We start from the raw sequence: 17305 nt of genomic DNA, 5'->3' as shown, positions 1-17305 counted from the left end.
AAACGAAACAATATGGTGGTGGTTGTTGTTTTTTTTTTTTTTTTTGGGATGAAAAATCAAAGGCATAAATCAAGGGGGGCCTCAATTACCGGCACATTTGGTTGTGTTTTAAATGGCTTTTTAAGGTTTTATGTAACAATACTAACATGCACAACGCGGTTTCTGGTTACATGTCATAAAGAAAGTTTTCAATGTTTCAAACACCCAAAAGACAAGACAAAAGATAAGAATTAATGTTCAATATTTTTCCTAACAATATATGTATAGTTGGGATTTATATATCTTTAAACCTTCTTAGGGTGAAAGCAACATTGATTAAGATCTTTTTTTTTTTTTTAAAGATAAAGATCAATTGATTCTAAATTAAAGGTAACACGAGAGCCGATTCAAGTCTGTTGTCTTCAAATAACCTACAAATACAATATAGCATAGTGTGCTCAAAATCACTCAAGATATGTCTCAATGACCAATCAAACTCTTCCTTAATGATAATGAAAATTACTTCTTTAATTTGTCCTTAGTTTTTTCCATGAAATTTTATTTAAAAAAGTCGATATTGTCATGTTTATTAAGAGGGTTGCATAATTTTTGTACGGCATTGGATGACTTCTCGTTTCGAGCATCTCTCGCTAGGTTTTGAACAAATTTTAGAATTCACCCAAAGATATTAAGATATTTTTTGTGTTAATTATCCGAAAGAAAAATGATATTTTTTATATTTGTATGTTGAGATTCAGTAAATTTTATATATATATAATATGACAAGTACAAGTGCGAAAGAAATGTGTAAGCTCATGAATGATATGAAAATAATCAATGCAATCCTAATGAGAAAGTCATTGGTTGAAGAAATTAAAGAGAAGTGAATAAAATAGAATAAATCATTCTAGATTAATCTTATAAATAATGTTATGTAGTTTTGGATCTTCGTAATATGATTATAAATTTTAAGATGGTATTGGAATTTTAGTTTAACCCAAAATAAAACATGAAATTGATTATATTTATAATATGTATGAAGGTATAGATGTGATAAAACTTTTTAATTGATGTAAATAGTTATATTTGTTCATTATATTTCTAAGTTATTATTTTAATTTTTTATTATTAATATAAATGAGATTTATTCAGTTTTTAAATAAAATTCTAATTAATCTAAAAAAATTCTAATTGTGTTTAATGAATTCCATAAAAAATATTTTTTAATTCTAATAATAATATTGAATAATTTTTATTTATTAATATCACCAAATTTCAATTAAATAATGGAAACATTAATTGTCTTTTTATGTATAATTATTTTTTATTTAGAAACATTAATTATTATTTAAAGTAATTAAAAAAGTATTCATAAATATTAATTAAAAAAATCAAGACTTGTTAATTAAAATGAATTTGGGTGGCCAAAATGATCCAAAAAGGTAAAAAGAAAACTATATTAATCAAAAAGAATGAATAAAGAAGGGAAAAAAAAACGGCCGTCAAAGCTCTTCCCTTGACCGTGACTGACAACATCACAAAACAACAGTTCATTTCCTGCCCCTCCTCTTCAACTGGCGCGTGAATTACACCACAACATTTCCTTTTCTTTTGCTTTTTTTTTTCTTCCTCACCATTCTACAAAAATTCAATTAAATTTCCACTTTCTACTTCAAAATTTTGCTATTCCTCTTTCTCTTTTTTTCTTACTTTTGAGAAATGAAATGTTGTAAAAAATAGTGCTATATATATAATTTCAAAAAAAAAATCAATATAGGAGAATTACGTCATTTAGATTAAAAATGTTCGGTTCTTATTTCAAATTTAACATGAGTGAATAATTCATATCGATATAAAAATTTAAATTTCAAGCTTTAGTTCTCTCTCTTCATAGTTTTTGAGGTTATGGGTTTTCAATATGATAATAGATTAATTGGTGTATGATTGAATTTTGCAATAACTTATATATATTTTGAAAGAAAAAGGAAGTATAATATCTATGAATTTATATATTTTGTATTGTATAATGTCTTTTATTTTAAGCCTAGATTAATATTATTATACTAGACATGGAGCCAATTTACTTGGTAGACTACTACCAGAGCAAAGGGTGTTGAAGTTTACAATTTAATTTCGGACTATTCCTCATTATTTGACCTAATTTCCACTCCATAAACAAACATATGCACAACAAAAACCTATAAAAGTGTCAACTTTTGCAATGGGTTATTGTAGAGAGATATTATTGATATATTGATTTTGGATTGTTAAGTCTTAAATTATACAATTTGAGACAATTCTCTCCCTTTTTTCTGTAATTTCAATTTAAAATTTTCAAATAAAAATATCAAATTTAAACCGTTAAGACGTGTCCTAGTTAGAACATGCCGATGCAAGATTTTCTTGTGATTTTTTTATTGAATAATAAATCCAACCCTAATTTCTTTGTTGAACATAATTTAGAGAAAAATTATCCCAAGTGCCATTAATTTCATTTTTTAATTGTATTTGGTCTATCTATTATTCACCTTCAGGTTCTTGCCCCCAACAAAAATCTTTAGATGATGGACATAATTAATCATAACTAAATTTAGAACAATTTCAAAACAATTTGCAAAGTAGAGAGAGTGGTTTACACTTGGAAAAAATGGCCATGTATATGATTCCATCAAGAACAAGAGAAAAAATAAGAGAAAAGAATAAAAAAGTGTTAATGGCCAATGGAGCTGGACTGGGATGCCTCTGTCTCTTTTATCTTTGAGTTGAGTTCGAATTTCAAAGAAAACAAAGGCTAAGGCCACGTGAGGGCTGAAACAGATACATACTCAAAAATCTCATCTCTCTTTTCTCTCCTCTCCTCTCTTTGCACTTACACAAAACGTGGCCAGCTGTATTGCAGAAAGCAAACTGTTCTAATTCTTTCTCTCTGCTAAATACAAATACCCTAAACACATATTTGTATACTTTGACAAAAAAAGATTGGGAAAATTGAAAAATATAATTGAAAAGATATCATACAAAAAAAGTTAGGGTATTGGATCGTCTAATTATCCGATTATTCAAAAAAATAAATGTCCCTCATCATTTTTGAGTAGTTGAATTATCTAATTATCGAACAAAATAACATTACTCTTGTTTATATCGAAGATAGAGTTTAATTAAGATATATAATCAACCTTTGAAGCAAATGTATGATTGCATTTGTGAAGTGTTTTTAATTCTATGTATATAATAATTTAAAAAGGGAAAACAATGTGAATCTTGTTGATTTGTCTAGGGTACGTTGGGGGGGTTGAATGTGACTAGGAGGGGTTGGCCTGGCCCCATACGCCATAAAAGCAAATTATAAAAATGAGAGTAGAGGGCTCAACTGGGGGTGATAGTGGTGTGAGCTGGAGCTTTTGAGGGTGTGAGTTGGCAAAGGAGAAAGACACCATGACCCATAGGCCTCATTAACATGATAATTGTAGGACACATTAATAACATGCTAAACAGTTCCTTCTCCTTCATCATCACTTTCTTTTTTTTTTTTGCCCTTACACCAACCCCTTTGGCCCAATTCCAACCTTGTCATTTCACCATGAATCAATTAAAAAAATCTTTAAATTAGTTCTTCCATATCTTATAGTAGTAGTTTGCATGTTGTAACAAGGTTTTCATAAAATAGGTATTGATGTTTAAATAGTAATAATTGACCAAGTAGCTATATGTCTTCTGCTCAACGACTTTGGTTTTCCATTAATTCTTCAAACAAAAATGCTTTTGAGGTCCAATATATCCTGAATCACTCATATTAGATAAACCCATTAAAGAAAATAAATTATCTGGCATTAATAATGCTTGACCATGGTGTTTTCATGTTTACATCACATTCATGTATACAACTATACAAACATAGACTATATAGTATACAAATATAATTTGAGGATGAAGAGAGAGAGAGAGAGAGAGAGAGAGAGAGAGAGAGAGAGACAACCTTTTCATGTGGTTGCATGGGAAGCAGCCAAAAGGGAATTTTCAGAAATGGAGAGACAGCTTCTCTGCAGAAGCCAAGTGGGAAGGGTGGGATTGAGCTGGCTGGCTCGTGCAGGCAAGAAATGATGGTCACGTCGTGGGATAAGGAGACTGGAAACCATTACCCTTTCAGGTTTTATTTTTCTTTCTTCTTCCTGTTCTTCTTCTTCTTCTTTGTGTTGTGTCCTTCGAGTAGCAGTAAGTAGGTTTTTCCTTACAAAAAGAAAAGCAAACCGTCGTACTTTTGGCTTGGTTTGGTTTTGCATTGCTTTGCTACTGCGACAGATCAGAGACCAAAAACATATGATGTGACCACGCCGTCTCTCTCTGTCTGTTCTCGTACCAAATGTCTTTGCCTCACGTGCATCTAACGTGTCCACGTCTCAGCACAAGCTGATGTCACGTGCTGCTACCTGATAGGGAGAGTTATGATTTCATGCGGTCACGACCGTATATCACAATCTTCTTCTGTGCTTTGCCACGTATGGTGTCGTTGATTGTGGGTGCTGTGGAAGGGTGCCTAAGAACAATCCCGCATGTCTTATGCGATCACGTATTTATTTAAACTCAAGCCACAAAAGCAAGATCAAGATTTGATTAAAATCCTAAATTTGGTTTAGCAATGTTCTTTTCTCTATTATTAAAAAATAAAAAATGTAAACATGAGAATCTTTTAAAGTTAAAATATTTTAATCTCACCTCAAACAAATAAAAAATTTTAAAAAATTTATAAACGTGAGTAATACATAATCTATCAAATTAATTTTTTGAGTAGATACTAATGATCCACAACAAAACCATATTAGAACAGATTTAACTTAAATCCAACTCTAGCATATCCAACTTAAAAGAAAGGCAGGCAAAGTGATCACAGTCCTCATCGTGGGATTAAGTGAGAGAGAAAAACTGTCACATTAAACTTTTTAAAGAAAAAACTTCAGTAAAAGAAAATGTCACATTGACTTCTTGATAGAAATAAAAAAAATATTTTAATTTTATATAAAGTAAATAAAAAATTTTAAAATTTTTATAAATATAGTCGATACACGTTTCAACCAAAATAATTTTTGGAAAAAAAATTATGTACCTCGTGATCCATGCATCGATGATATGCATTTGTTGTGGATGTAAACTCAAAAACTCGAGGATCAAAGAACTGCATAGGCCTACAGATGGTCATGGGTTGAGACTCAAGGCTCAAGAGTCGCACAAGTCTTCTAATATGGGTTCCACTATATAATTAAATTCTTTGTACTCTCAATTTCGGTTTAAATAAATAAAAGTATAATAATAATATAGTGCTATTAAATCCTCAAACATGATGAAATTTCAGGTGAAGTGAGAGTTTTGAGTATGATTTTATCAAATTTTGCAACTTCTAAACCATGGGTTTAGAATAAGAAATTCACAATGTCAAACTCAATCCAAGTCCAAAAATGATTTTAAGATGAATATAATTTGGCAAACTTCATGGTACAAATTTCAAATTAGTTCAGTTACTCAGCCTTTAGCAGTGCCAAGATCTCAATCAAAGAAAATGTAAGAAGACAAAATCATTCATGGTGTTCATAGCATTCAGATCGTTAGATACCAATCTAACCATGCCTTGATAGAGTTCAAAAGCTTGCAAGATGTACAGAATACTTTTTCTTTTTCTCAAATTCACAAAGCAATTATATATCAGATAAAAAAAGCCAAATTTACAGCACTTAAAAACCTTTTACAGAGCTCCAAATCACCTAAGAACAGGCGAACCGAAAACCCCCAAGGTATGTAGCTTTGCATAAATAAGATGAATCCACATTAAAGATCCTATAGGTGTTGGAACTAAACAATTTAACCAGTCCTAGAACTCTTAAAATTGGTAAAATAAGATAGGATCAGCTACTCATTGCCATGCATGGAGGGAACGATCATATGCTGTCCTTGTGCCTGCAAGATTTAAGGAAACTGAATCACTGAAATACAAGTGAGAATTACAGTTTCAACAGGCACTTATTTCTGTTTTCATATCTTTAGAGATACAAATTAGCAAATATAGAACATAGTGGTTTAGAGAGAGCGAGAAGGGGGGAAGAGGACCCTTCTTTTAGTGAATGTAAAATACTACTTTTGCAATAATTTCACCATAAATCCCAAGTTTTTACCCTGAACATGCACATCATGTGTTGTCCTCTGGTCTATTTCATTGCCGCTACAACGAAGAAGCTAGTTGCTAATGCTAAAATAGATAAGGTGTCTTCATTTACCAACTAGTTAAAATATCTAGCTTGGCATAAGTTTGAATTGTTGACTACCCTCATTCTTTAACTTTGAAACTTCCCTACTTAAGCAACATGCAGTATATATTTTCCCTAGTACATCAACAAAGAGCATAATTCATTTTGCCTCGTGAGATAAGCTGATCATATAGAGTGATCCTATATTAATCAATTCAGGCCAACATAGGCTTTCCTTTTAAATCTTCATAATATCCTGCCATTGAGAAGGAAGAATCTCTCTTCAAAGCTATTAAAATTTGCAACAAGGAGTCTATAAGATGACCTCAAGGCAACTAGGCATAGTACAGTAAACACTAATCACCATCTGACATGGCTAAGTATTGATTATCTATCCTATTCCTATCATCCTATAATGTTACTAATAGTTGCAAACCGTCGTGAGTCTAGAATGGTGTGGGGTATAGTAAGCATGCTTATATACCTCAACGTAAAAACATGCATCACACATGCAACATATGCGTGTATTATCTTTAAATTTTTTAAGAGACGTGTGCAAAAAGTTGCTATGAGCACATTATTCTCAAGCCTTTCTGATATGGGATTTATCACATCTGATTATCCATTATCTATCAGACCATCACTATTTAGCTCTCAGTATGCCAGACAGGGTGCTACAATGTCACACAGAGCAGTGGGAAGTAATAGCCTCATATTGGCTAGAGAGCATGCAAAAAGGAGTATAGGCTGTCCCCTTCCCCTTAAACTGGGATCAATGTTATTTTGCTTCCAAGCATGTACATACTGTTTCTGCTGGAATATTTCTGGAAAATTCTACATGAACTTTTGTTTACAATTTGCAGTTGTTTTTTTTTTTTGGGGGGGGGGGGGAGGGGGGCGGTGGGGTGGTGTCTAACAATAATAGATTTTCAGAAGCTCTTAATTATTCTCAACTGATTGCTGATGGAACTTGACAGAATCATAGGGTCAATGCATTAATATTAAATGCAATCTAAAATATGTAAATGACAATAAAGCTTTTAGAAATGTGAGGTACAAAATCATGCATAAGAGTTATCATCCAATCAATCAATTTTAATGAAAATTATAACATTGTAATCCTATCATTCTTCCTTTCATATTCAAGAATCAAATCCTAATTGGTGAAAAGACCTTCTCCTTGAATAATTATGATAAGCTGATTAAGCAGCTTTACCTAACTCAACCCCTCATTTATCAACATTTATACAAATCCTATTTTTGAGGACACACAATGCTTTACCTTATTCAATCCCTTATTTATCAAGATTTATGCAAATCATATTTTAAAAGAACCCTCACTCTAATTAAATCATCAGAAAAGGAAATTTTATGGTGCAAAGGTAACCAAAATGAAAGGAAGGATTTGAAACAAAAGACTGAGAAAATAATCAACTATATTAGTAAAATCTATTGCTAATCAAGCCTGATAAGGCAAATTGTTTAACATGAATCTAATGAGCAGTTAAACATTAATCAACAAAATACTCTTTACTATCAGAAGGAAAGACAGGTAAACAACAAACAGACAAATCTTGTATGAAATAATGCCAAACAATAGAGGGGGATATATATATATATATATATATATAGAGAGAGAGAGAGAGAGAGAGAGAGAATTACTTGGGAAGTAATATAGTTCAATGACCCCTGGATTGCAAACTGCACAATTTGTTCACCACCAATTCAAACATGGTAATGTAAGTTGAGGACTTTTCAGAATGAAAAAGATGCAAAGCAAAAACATTTTAGCAAGTATCCTGGTTGCACCTGTGCATTTTGGGCAGCCAGACCTCCAGCTGCATCCCTTTTAAGAGATCCATCACCACCCCTAGCAGATCCCTTGGTGTCACCCTGTCAGTTTCACAGTTTGCAGGTAATGTTAATCCTAGCCTTAAAGAGGAGACAATATCAAAATACACATACTACAAAAAAATATATTAGTGGTTCGCATGACGGTATAATTACCTCCAACTGTACATCATGATCATTCCCATAACATCAGTCGCAAGAAGAGGGCAAAAAAGAAAGAAAAAGAAAATAGTCAGATAAAAATTATAGAGGCCAGGCACACAGCATTAATATGAAAATGTCAGGCAACAAAATAAAACATCTATTGAGTTTTAGACTTCTAACTAATGTCAATTGAGCCCTATGTAGATTATTTACTGGTATGATTCACACGATAATATTAACAAACAAAATGGAGCAGAATAGGACAACAAATTTCCCTTTTCTAAACTGCACCACAATCTTCTAATGGCCTAATCCAGGATCAAGCAGAAAGTTCAAAATAAGCATAAAGGTTAAAAGTCAAAGCCCTACATACCTCCCTATACCTCCCCAGGTATACTTTAAGTGGCTCAATATAGTCTTCAAACCCCAATGTTGCCATTGCCCACAACAAGTCATCCCCATTAATTGTCTTCCTCTTCTCTTTCTGACATTTATCGCTAGCCCTACAAAACAAACAGTCCAAACCATTTTGACAAAATTAAACCTCAATTCCAAAAAGAAACCATCACAATTAACAAAACCAAAACCTCACTTTCCATTAACACGCAAAGCAAGCTCTAACGTAATAATAATTATCATCCAAAAAATCAAGCAAACCAATGATATCCTGTTCCCAAAAGCACCAATATTCACACCAGTCACAAAAGAAAAGGGAAAAGATGTTAATCAAAAACATGCTGTTTCTCGTGAAACTGAAAGCAAAATCACATCCCTCAAAACTGAGCCTTTACCTGCCCCAAAATCACCAAAGTCACAACCCAAAAAACAAGGACCCTACTTTGCAATATAAACTAAAATTGAATTCCTCAAAAACTAAAGCTTTATCATCCAAAAGCCAAAATCACCAGTCAAGCTTCCAACTTTTCCAAACACCCAAAATTAGCAAGTCAAAAACAAAGGTCCAAGTCTCAAAATCACATCCTCAATTTCAGGAAACACCAAATTTATAATTTACAATTCATACACAAATGTAATAAACTTCTCAAGTACATTAATTCAAGAAAAAGAAAAAGGAAAAGGAAACAAGCACCAATATGAAACAACATTCGGAAAACAAATCTGTAGATTATGTATGAAAGATACTCATAAGAAACACCAAAATGTTATAGTCCAAAACACAAATATCCGACTTCCCCCACACCCCAAATCTCACATCCCTCAAAAACTATAATTTTACCACCCTAAAGTACCAGAAATCCAACCAAGCCACTCCTAACTTTTCCAAGCACCAAAACCAAGTCTTAAAATCATATCCCCCAATCTCAAGACACCAAATTTACAATTCAAAAGAAAAAAAAAAAAATTCCCCAACAACATTAATTCAACTCTAAACAAGTAAAACTAAAACTCTTTATACTCGCTGGTGATGAAGTTGATAAACTCAGATATAAATTCCTAGACAGTAGACATTGTCCTAAGTAATTTACATAAAAATAAAAGCATCAAAATTTCACAATCTAGAAAACAAATACCATACTTTCTCATAAAGACTAAAAATCAAATCCCTCAAAAACTAGACCTTTACAACCCAAAAAAAAAAAAAAAACCTGCTAAGACTTCCAACTTTCCAAACACCAAAAATAATCACCGCATCCAAAACAAACATCCAAAGTCTCAACAAATCTCCACAATTTCAGAATCACCAAATTCAAGAAAATAAAATATAACAAAAATTCTCAACAAATTAATTAAAAAAACCAAGATTAAGACTGTACATACTCGCTAGTGATGAAGCTGATGAACTCAGAAACACATTCCTGAACAGTATCTTTAGCATCCTTGGCAATTTTCCCATTAGCAGGCAATGCTTTCTTCATGATTCTGCTTATATTAGCAATTGGAAGGTAACGGTCTTGTTCCCTCACATTTGAGTGAGGACTGCTTTGCTCTCCTCCACTCTCATGACTCCCTCCTGCCGGACTCGTTGGCCCCGCTTGCATACCATCAGCCATATCCCCAAAAACCCTAGATCACTAATAAAAAAACCACTAGAAAAAAAAAAAACCCATCGGTACCCATTAATCATTTATCAATATTTTAACAAACAAAGTGAAACCCAGATGCATATTTGCATAAATAAACATACCCAAATGCACACATCCATCCATACATACACAAACCTCAAAATCGGGAAAAAAAACCCATTAATCATTTATCAGAATTTTAACAAACAAAGAGATACCCAGATGCATATATGCAAAAATTAACATACTCAGATGCTTACATACATACATACATACATACATACATAATACATACATACATACAAAAAGAAAGGCTTACCCATAAATCATTTTTCATTATTCTCGAAAACAAAGACATACCCAGATACACAAAAACATACATACAAACATAAATATAAGGGTTTAAAAAAAAAGAGAGAAAGAGAGACGAACCTGAGTAGAGAAAAGAAAGAGAGAAGAAAATTGGTTTTTTTTTTGTATTTGGCGCGAGAGGAGGGGATTGGTGGAGATGGTTCGTAAGTATTTGTTTTTATTTGGTGGAATGAATGAAAGAAGATCAGACGATGGAAAAGAAAGGAAAGAGAGCAAAAGCAAAAAGAAAGACTTGGGTTTTCTTTGATTTGTTTATATAAATTTTGGTTTCGGACTTTCGGTTTTTATCAAAACCGTTGGCTTTTGTTTCTGTTTTTCTTCTTATTTGATTGATTTTTTCTTTATTCTACAAAGGAAGTTGCCCTTCTTTATAGCATCTGTATCTGTACTATCTCTCATATCACCCACGTTTTTGGGCTGTTTCCAGTGGCTTTGATCAATAAGCCACCATAACCATCCATTCCCTTTTTCTTTTCTGATTTCTTTCTCAAAAATCACCCTTTACATTTTTCATGAGTTCTTCGTTTTGTTTGTGTTGTTATTAAAAATAAAAAACTAATGTGGAATGATGAATTTAGATATATTTTTTGTTAAATTGAGAATTTAATACAATATAATGTAATAGCTCATTAGGCTCAGATTTTAGTTATTAAATTGAAGTTTTATAAATCTCGTGTTATTAAAATATAGGCATAAACTTAAAAAAAAAAATCTTTGTATTATATCTATTTATTTAATTAAATTTTTTATTATATTCAAAGGAATGCTTTAACTTTTATTTTGATGTAAAGGTTTTAATTTTAACGATAAATTAATCGTTATTAGATTTAACGTCAATTGATATTTTTTATTTTTATAACTTGATGATGTGATTATATGAGCATTTTTTATTTTTTTTACTCCTCTCATTTGCCTTTTTTTTCTTAATTGAAGTAATTTTTTGAAAATTTTCTTTTTTTTTCTAATTAAAAAAAACAAAATATAAGATTTTTAGATTTTTTTTTGAGATTTAGAGAAAAAGGAGGTTTTTTTAAAAAAATTACTTTAATTTAACGAAAAGAGAAGAATTTAAAATTGATTTTTTTTTTTTGTGATTTTGGATTCCAATGCTAGTTGATGAGAGGAATGATTAATGTCTAGTAATTTTAGATTCTAATTTAGTTATGTAATCATCTAGCTTGTTAAGTTATATGTCACGTGCATAAAAAGAAAAACTAACATTAAATCTAATATTTTTACATTTTCATTAATTATAAAAATTATTGGTTTTTCTTCAATGCTAAGTTGCATAAAATCTAGATTTTATGAAGGGTTAATTGACTCTTTAGATCTTGGGTTCAAATTTTGAAGAGGTAGGTTTGGATTCATAAGATAGTAGAAAGTCATGTCTACATAAGCTAGGAATTTAATTTAAGTTGCCATCCATGGAAATATTATTAACAAATTTCCAAAGAAATCTGATTGAGAAATTGATAGATTAACAGCATACACATATAGTTTAAGTAATGAAAATTATGTAATTTTTTGGATTATTTTTAATGGTTTTATACAAAAGTACAAAGGAATGAAAAAAAATAATTTACCACAGAATCTCTTTGCATTTACTAAGAAAATCAATTACCACTTTTAGAGCTTGGAATTTATGGTTTTACTAGCCAAATTCCAATAATTAGTCATTATTTGAAGAAATATAAGTTAAAATGGAAAAGCCACACTCTGGGAAGAATTTAGCCAATTACTTTTTTTTTTTTTTCACTTTAAATTGATTGGTTGCATGTCTCAATTCATGTCGGTAAAAGCATGGCTCTAACTATTGGAAGAGAAGAGGGGGAAAGGTACAGGTTAAACCTTAGGTGGACTCAATGGCAATGATGTCATAGTCCAAGCCCTAACCTAGATGACTAGGTTAACTGTTGAACTGAACCCTAACCTCAGCAGACGATTAACAAAAGTTTAGACTCAGGTTCAGGCTACTTATTGGTTTGTGCTTTTAATTGCCCTTTTTCTTATGTCCTAGGCAATATCGTATCATTGTGCAGAAACAAAGGTAACTAGGGAATTAGAAAAGGATAAAAGAAAAGCAGAAATTAAGGTAAGCTCTGCTTAGCTTGCAGCTCAGTTCATGCTAACCTTCAAACTGGGAATGAGAATGGTGGCTGATCTCAAGAGGCTTATAGAAGGAAACCAGGCTAACAATACCAGTACAAGCATTGAAATATTATAATTGAAGGGCAGGTCATGCTTGTATTGTGTCAGGGCAGTCAGCTAACAGAACACCACTGAAAATGCATGTGGCTTTGCTAATTCACATGTTTCAGGTGACACTGAAAAAAAACCTACCATCACTGGCAGTGTGCCTGTGTACTGTGTTTGAAAATTTGCATTTCTGCCTGAGAGGGGGACAATTCTCTTGTAAAATCAAAGGGTATCAACACAAGGTCTGTAAAGCCACTTTGAGTAGAGATAAAACAGTTCAAGCAAAGAACAGGCAAAAACAAGAATGACCCAGTGTATATCCAAAATGGAAGTATAATTCTTGTCGATTTACAAGCCACATGATTGGTCAAAAGTCTGGGAAGGACCCCTCTAATCAGCCAACTGATCAAACAATCAAAAATTAGAAAAGGCTGACTGTACATGTATGAATACTTTAAGCTAAAGGCAAACAAAGTTACCTCTGTTCCAATAAAATTTCAGTTTTAATTATGTAAGTCCTGAAATCAAGTAGCAGCTCCTCAACCTGATAAATATTTACCCAGCATGTGCAACAGGCACAAGAAACTCACACCTGGAATTCATGCTTGTGATGCAAGTATAACATCAGCTTTGGGATCGATGCCACACTATACAAGGTTTTTGTCTTGCTTGCGCATAAAGATCTTACAACACATTAAAATCCATTGTCTGTTATAGGAACTCATTTAATGGGTAGCTTTCCATGCAGGCTCTCTCTATGATCTCTTTCTGCTCCTCCATGAAAACATAAACAAACGATTAAAAAAAATGAAGCAACTTTTTTTTTCCCATGTTGGGTGCAAAATGGCATTCTATACTTTAATGTTCTAAACAATTTGTAGCTTCCCATCTCTTTTATTCCTAATATATGCAACAGTTTCACACAATTCAACTTTTTTGTCCTACGATGGTATAGTTAAATAACCTGCTCATCAAATTTTACCTGTATGACTTTTGTGATCATCCCAGGACCCTGCTGATTTCAATGAAAAAAAAGAAGTAATTATGAGAAAACAGCACCATTTAAAATCCCAGGTCACTAATGCTGTTGTAAGAAAGATCACACCTCAAATTTTTTCTCCATCCATGATATTCCTTCAGAACATTTTGTACCAAGAGATTCCCATGAACTTGGAACTTTAATTGTCTCAACATGCTGTATAACTCTCAAGCTATCTAAAAAAATTCTGCTTATCAAGAATTGTTTATAGTAAAACGATCTAAAATCAAATCATGAAAAGTGGATAGCATAAAAACGTTGAAGTTAAAAACAAAAACCTACATATCGGACAACAAAAGAAAGATTAAATAAAAAAGGGAAATGTTCAATTTTAATCCATTTTGTAACCACAACTGAACAATTGCTCTGCTAGGGTACATGATAATCGCCATCCTCTATTTCAAAGTTCCACTGTAACTAGACATCTATTGTTGGGCCAATTTTGTCTCTTAAACAAAACAGTGGGGAAAAATAGAAAACTGAAGGATTATTAACAGCTTTGCATGGTTAAAAAGTTTCAACTGATTTTTCTGTTTAAACTTCAGCCTTGAGATACAAATCAAAGTGTAGAGATTAGACTTAAAATTCAGCACTTGTTTAGATCCTAATTGCTGGTCCACCCTAAGAAATATTAATTTTGTGGCAGCTGAATAGACCTCATATGAGTGCACCTAGTCTAATCACATGGAAAAAGTCAATAGCAATGAAAAAATGCAAAAGGGAGATGTCAACATATAAAAGTGATGGCATCCCTCTGAAAAATGATGGTAAAAGGTAACCTCAAAGAATTGAATGAATGAAAAAATAATTTACTTGTAACAAAAGCCTCTTCCCAAAGTCCATGCTTTTCCCATGATGGTGCAACTTCACGCACAGGGATACCCTTGCTCAAGCATACTCTGCACGGATAAAAAATTTCATCATTAAGTGTGGTAGATCCTAGGAAGAAGCAGTTTATTAGTTTAATTTGAATTAGGAAGTTTGAACTGATGAAAGTTTTCTCACTCTTCTGTCAAGTGCTATAACAGGTTGATGGTTATTTACTTCAATGAATCTACCAAATGTTAGCCACCTAGTAAGCAGGAAGCATGAACTTAATAATGAAATGGAAATAATTCTTCACATTTCGGAAGTCTCCTATGGACCTAGCCAGCATTAATCAAACTCAGTACCTTCCACCTCAAGCCCTTTGAAAAAGGAAGGGCAAGGGGGTGGGGTGTGCCACTTGATCAAGAAGCCATAAGCGATTAAGCAACTAAAATGATTGTAAATGAATCCAATGACTTAAATATGTTGCAACAAACTTTGTTGCTATAGTGCTACATGATACCTCCATCAGCTGATTTAGAACTAATAAAAGCTAATAAAATTTTAGAAGCCAAGAGAAGCGCTTACTCAATAACTAGTTGTCGTATGACTCCTGGAAGGACACCTTCAGTAATAGGTGCTGTTTGTACTTCAACAGAATATGCACTATCATAATCATGAGGGAAGTTCCCCTCAGCTTCACTCTTATCCTAAAAGCATATTCCACAGCACAATATAAATTATAAAACTTAAGAGGAAAAACTAAGGAACCACATAAAAACCCATAGCCACATGCACACAGCTCCACCACAAGCATAAATGAAAAAACCCCAAAGTTATAAAAAAAGGACAATAAAGGATTGAAAACAGCAGCAAAGATCTTGAAAGTCACTATTTTCTGCATTTGAGCCATGCTGATTTGATTTGCCAAGAACACCATGCTATTCAAAACTTCCTCAACATGTTAGCATCTATAACCAGAAAATCATTTAATACATGAAAGATGTCCAAGCGTCATTCATAGGTCATGTAATCATTCTCCCAACTTAAATGCTGAGTGCTGCCAAGTCATGAAACAATTCTTATTGCTAATATAGAACTCACCCATCTGATCTAATCAAAGTTTATAAAAGCAAAACCCACCTCCAAACGTAGATTTTGAATTCTTAGCCACTCACCCTTCGGCAAATGACAAAAAAATTGGTTATGCAGCCTTCAAGTATCCGATCACCATCATTTGACAACAAGAGCTCAGTTACCGAAGGAGGCCTCAATTTGTCCAATGGCATTCTTAACCTGCCTAGAATGCAAAATGCTAAAATTAATATTCATACAGTGGATAATAACAAGAAATAAGAAAACCAAAAGTTCAATAATATAAATATCCTCACATGTATGTTAGAAGCAAACAAAAGAATAATAACAAACCCAACAGGTATTTAGATAAGTCAAAATTGCCATTTTTCTCCCACCTCCATCTTAAAGTTTCAATATCTCCTTGAAAATTTATAACTTCTTATCTTTCAAATGCAATACGAACCTTACCCAGGCCGAATACTTAGCAGCCGCAACATCCCTACCACGACCCACCAAAGCCAAATGTGCCCCATTTTCTTCTATACCGAACACCGGAGGAACATAATTCCCTACATGCAAATGCACATCAAGAACACCAAAAAATCCATCATCATCGCCCACATTCTTCATTTCCTTCAGCTTCTCAAAATCCCCACAAACAAGAGCTGTAACTGCCAACTCCTCCCCATCAGACCTCTCCTTCAGAGCTATGGGTAACACTTGGTTCATTGAATTATTAACCAATGATCGAATCCTCGACTCCCATTTCATTGATGAAGTGATTGATAAGGGAGAAAAAAACAATGGGTATTTCTTGGTTGGCTTGAAAATGAGTTCAGGCTTTGAATTTAGTAGGATTCTTGCAGAATTCGCTAGTCGTGTTATATGCCTTTCCCAAAACAAAAGGGTCGATCCATTTTCGTGTGTTCTGGTTGTCGTGTACGCCCCTGAGAGGAAAATACACAAAAAAGCACAGAATTTTATACAATTAAATAAAATTTTTGCAAAATTTTCAATGAGTTTTTGATTAAAGGAAAAAGAACCAAAATTTGTTCACTGAAACAAAAATTCATTGAAGAAATGGAGAGGTAATTGAATTGAGTACCTGGAAGGGATTCGAGGAAGGTGGTGACAGGAGGAGCCTCGGAGAAGCGTGAAACGACGCCATTGCTGAATAGAAATCTCGTGCTGTTCATCTTTTCTTTTGTTTTTGGTTTTGGAGGCTATTGGGCAACAGGTAAGGTACCTGCAGATATAATTGAGGTACCCAATCGGAACCTTATTAATACATAAAGTTATATCTCTATTAACTACTTAAATAATTTTAAAAATTATTACCTTTAGCTCAACTTTTAATATATATTTATTATTTAATAATTATAAAAATTCATTTAAAAATTTAATTATTAAAAAAATAATATTAAAATATTCTTTTTAAATGTCAAATTATCTAAATTTGAATTTATACCCATATTTATATATAATAATATTTTTTATACATATTTATATAATTTATTAATAATTAAATTTATAAAATCACATAAATAATAAAATTTAAATAATTGAAACACAAAAAAAAAAAA

At 32.4% G+C, this 17305-nt stretch overlaps 2 protein-coding genes across 6 annotated transcripts; both read right to left on the bottom strand.

Moving 5' to 3' along the window:
- LOC18586331 (nuclear transcription factor Y subunit B-1) lies at positions 5606–11052 on the bottom strand. The gene is made up of 7 exons (XM_018129670.1): positions 10664–11052; positions 9987–10255; positions 8581–8710; positions 8220–8225; positions 8022–8105; positions 7875–7913; positions 5606–5925 (listed from the first exon to the last, which is right to left on the bottom strand). Exons 2-7 carry the CDS (start codon positions 10217–10219, stop codon positions 5878–5880), a joined length of 540 nt encoding a protein of 179 aa, XP_017985159.1. The 5' UTR covers positions 10220–10255; positions 10664–11052; the 3' UTR covers positions 5606–5877.
- LOC18586330 lies at positions 13091–16986 on the bottom strand. Of its 5 annotated transcripts, none has more exons than XM_018129605.1 (8): positions 16828–16986; positions 16186–16669; positions 15824–15941; positions 15234–15355; positions 14652–14737; positions 13905–14014; positions 13782–13814; positions 13091–13567 (listed from the first exon to the last, which is right to left on the bottom strand). In XM_018129605.1, the coding sequence occupies exons 1-8, from the start codon at positions 16916–16918 to the stop codon at positions 13511–13513; spliced, it is 1101 nt and encodes a 366-aa protein (XP_017985094.1). In that variant the 5' UTR covers positions 16919–16986; the 3' UTR covers positions 13091–13510. The 5 variants fall into 5 exon arrangements, with proteins under 5 accessions (XP_017985094.1, XP_017985095.1, XP_017985096.1 ...); XM_018129606.1 differs by having other exon boundaries at positions 13782–13811; XM_018129607.1 differs by lacking the exon at positions 13905–14014.

The sequence above is a fragment of the Theobroma cacao genome, chromosome 10, assembly GCF_000208745.1.
Source record: "Theobroma cacao cultivar B97-61/B2 chromosome 10, Criollo_cocoa_genome_V2, whole genome shotgun sequence".
In the NCBI taxonomy this organism is placed as follows: Eukaryota; Viridiplantae; Streptophyta; class Magnoliopsida; order Malvales; family Malvaceae; genus Theobroma; species Theobroma cacao.
Note: the sequence above shows the minus strand (reverse complement) of the source record. Positions and strands in the feature narration are given on the sequence as shown.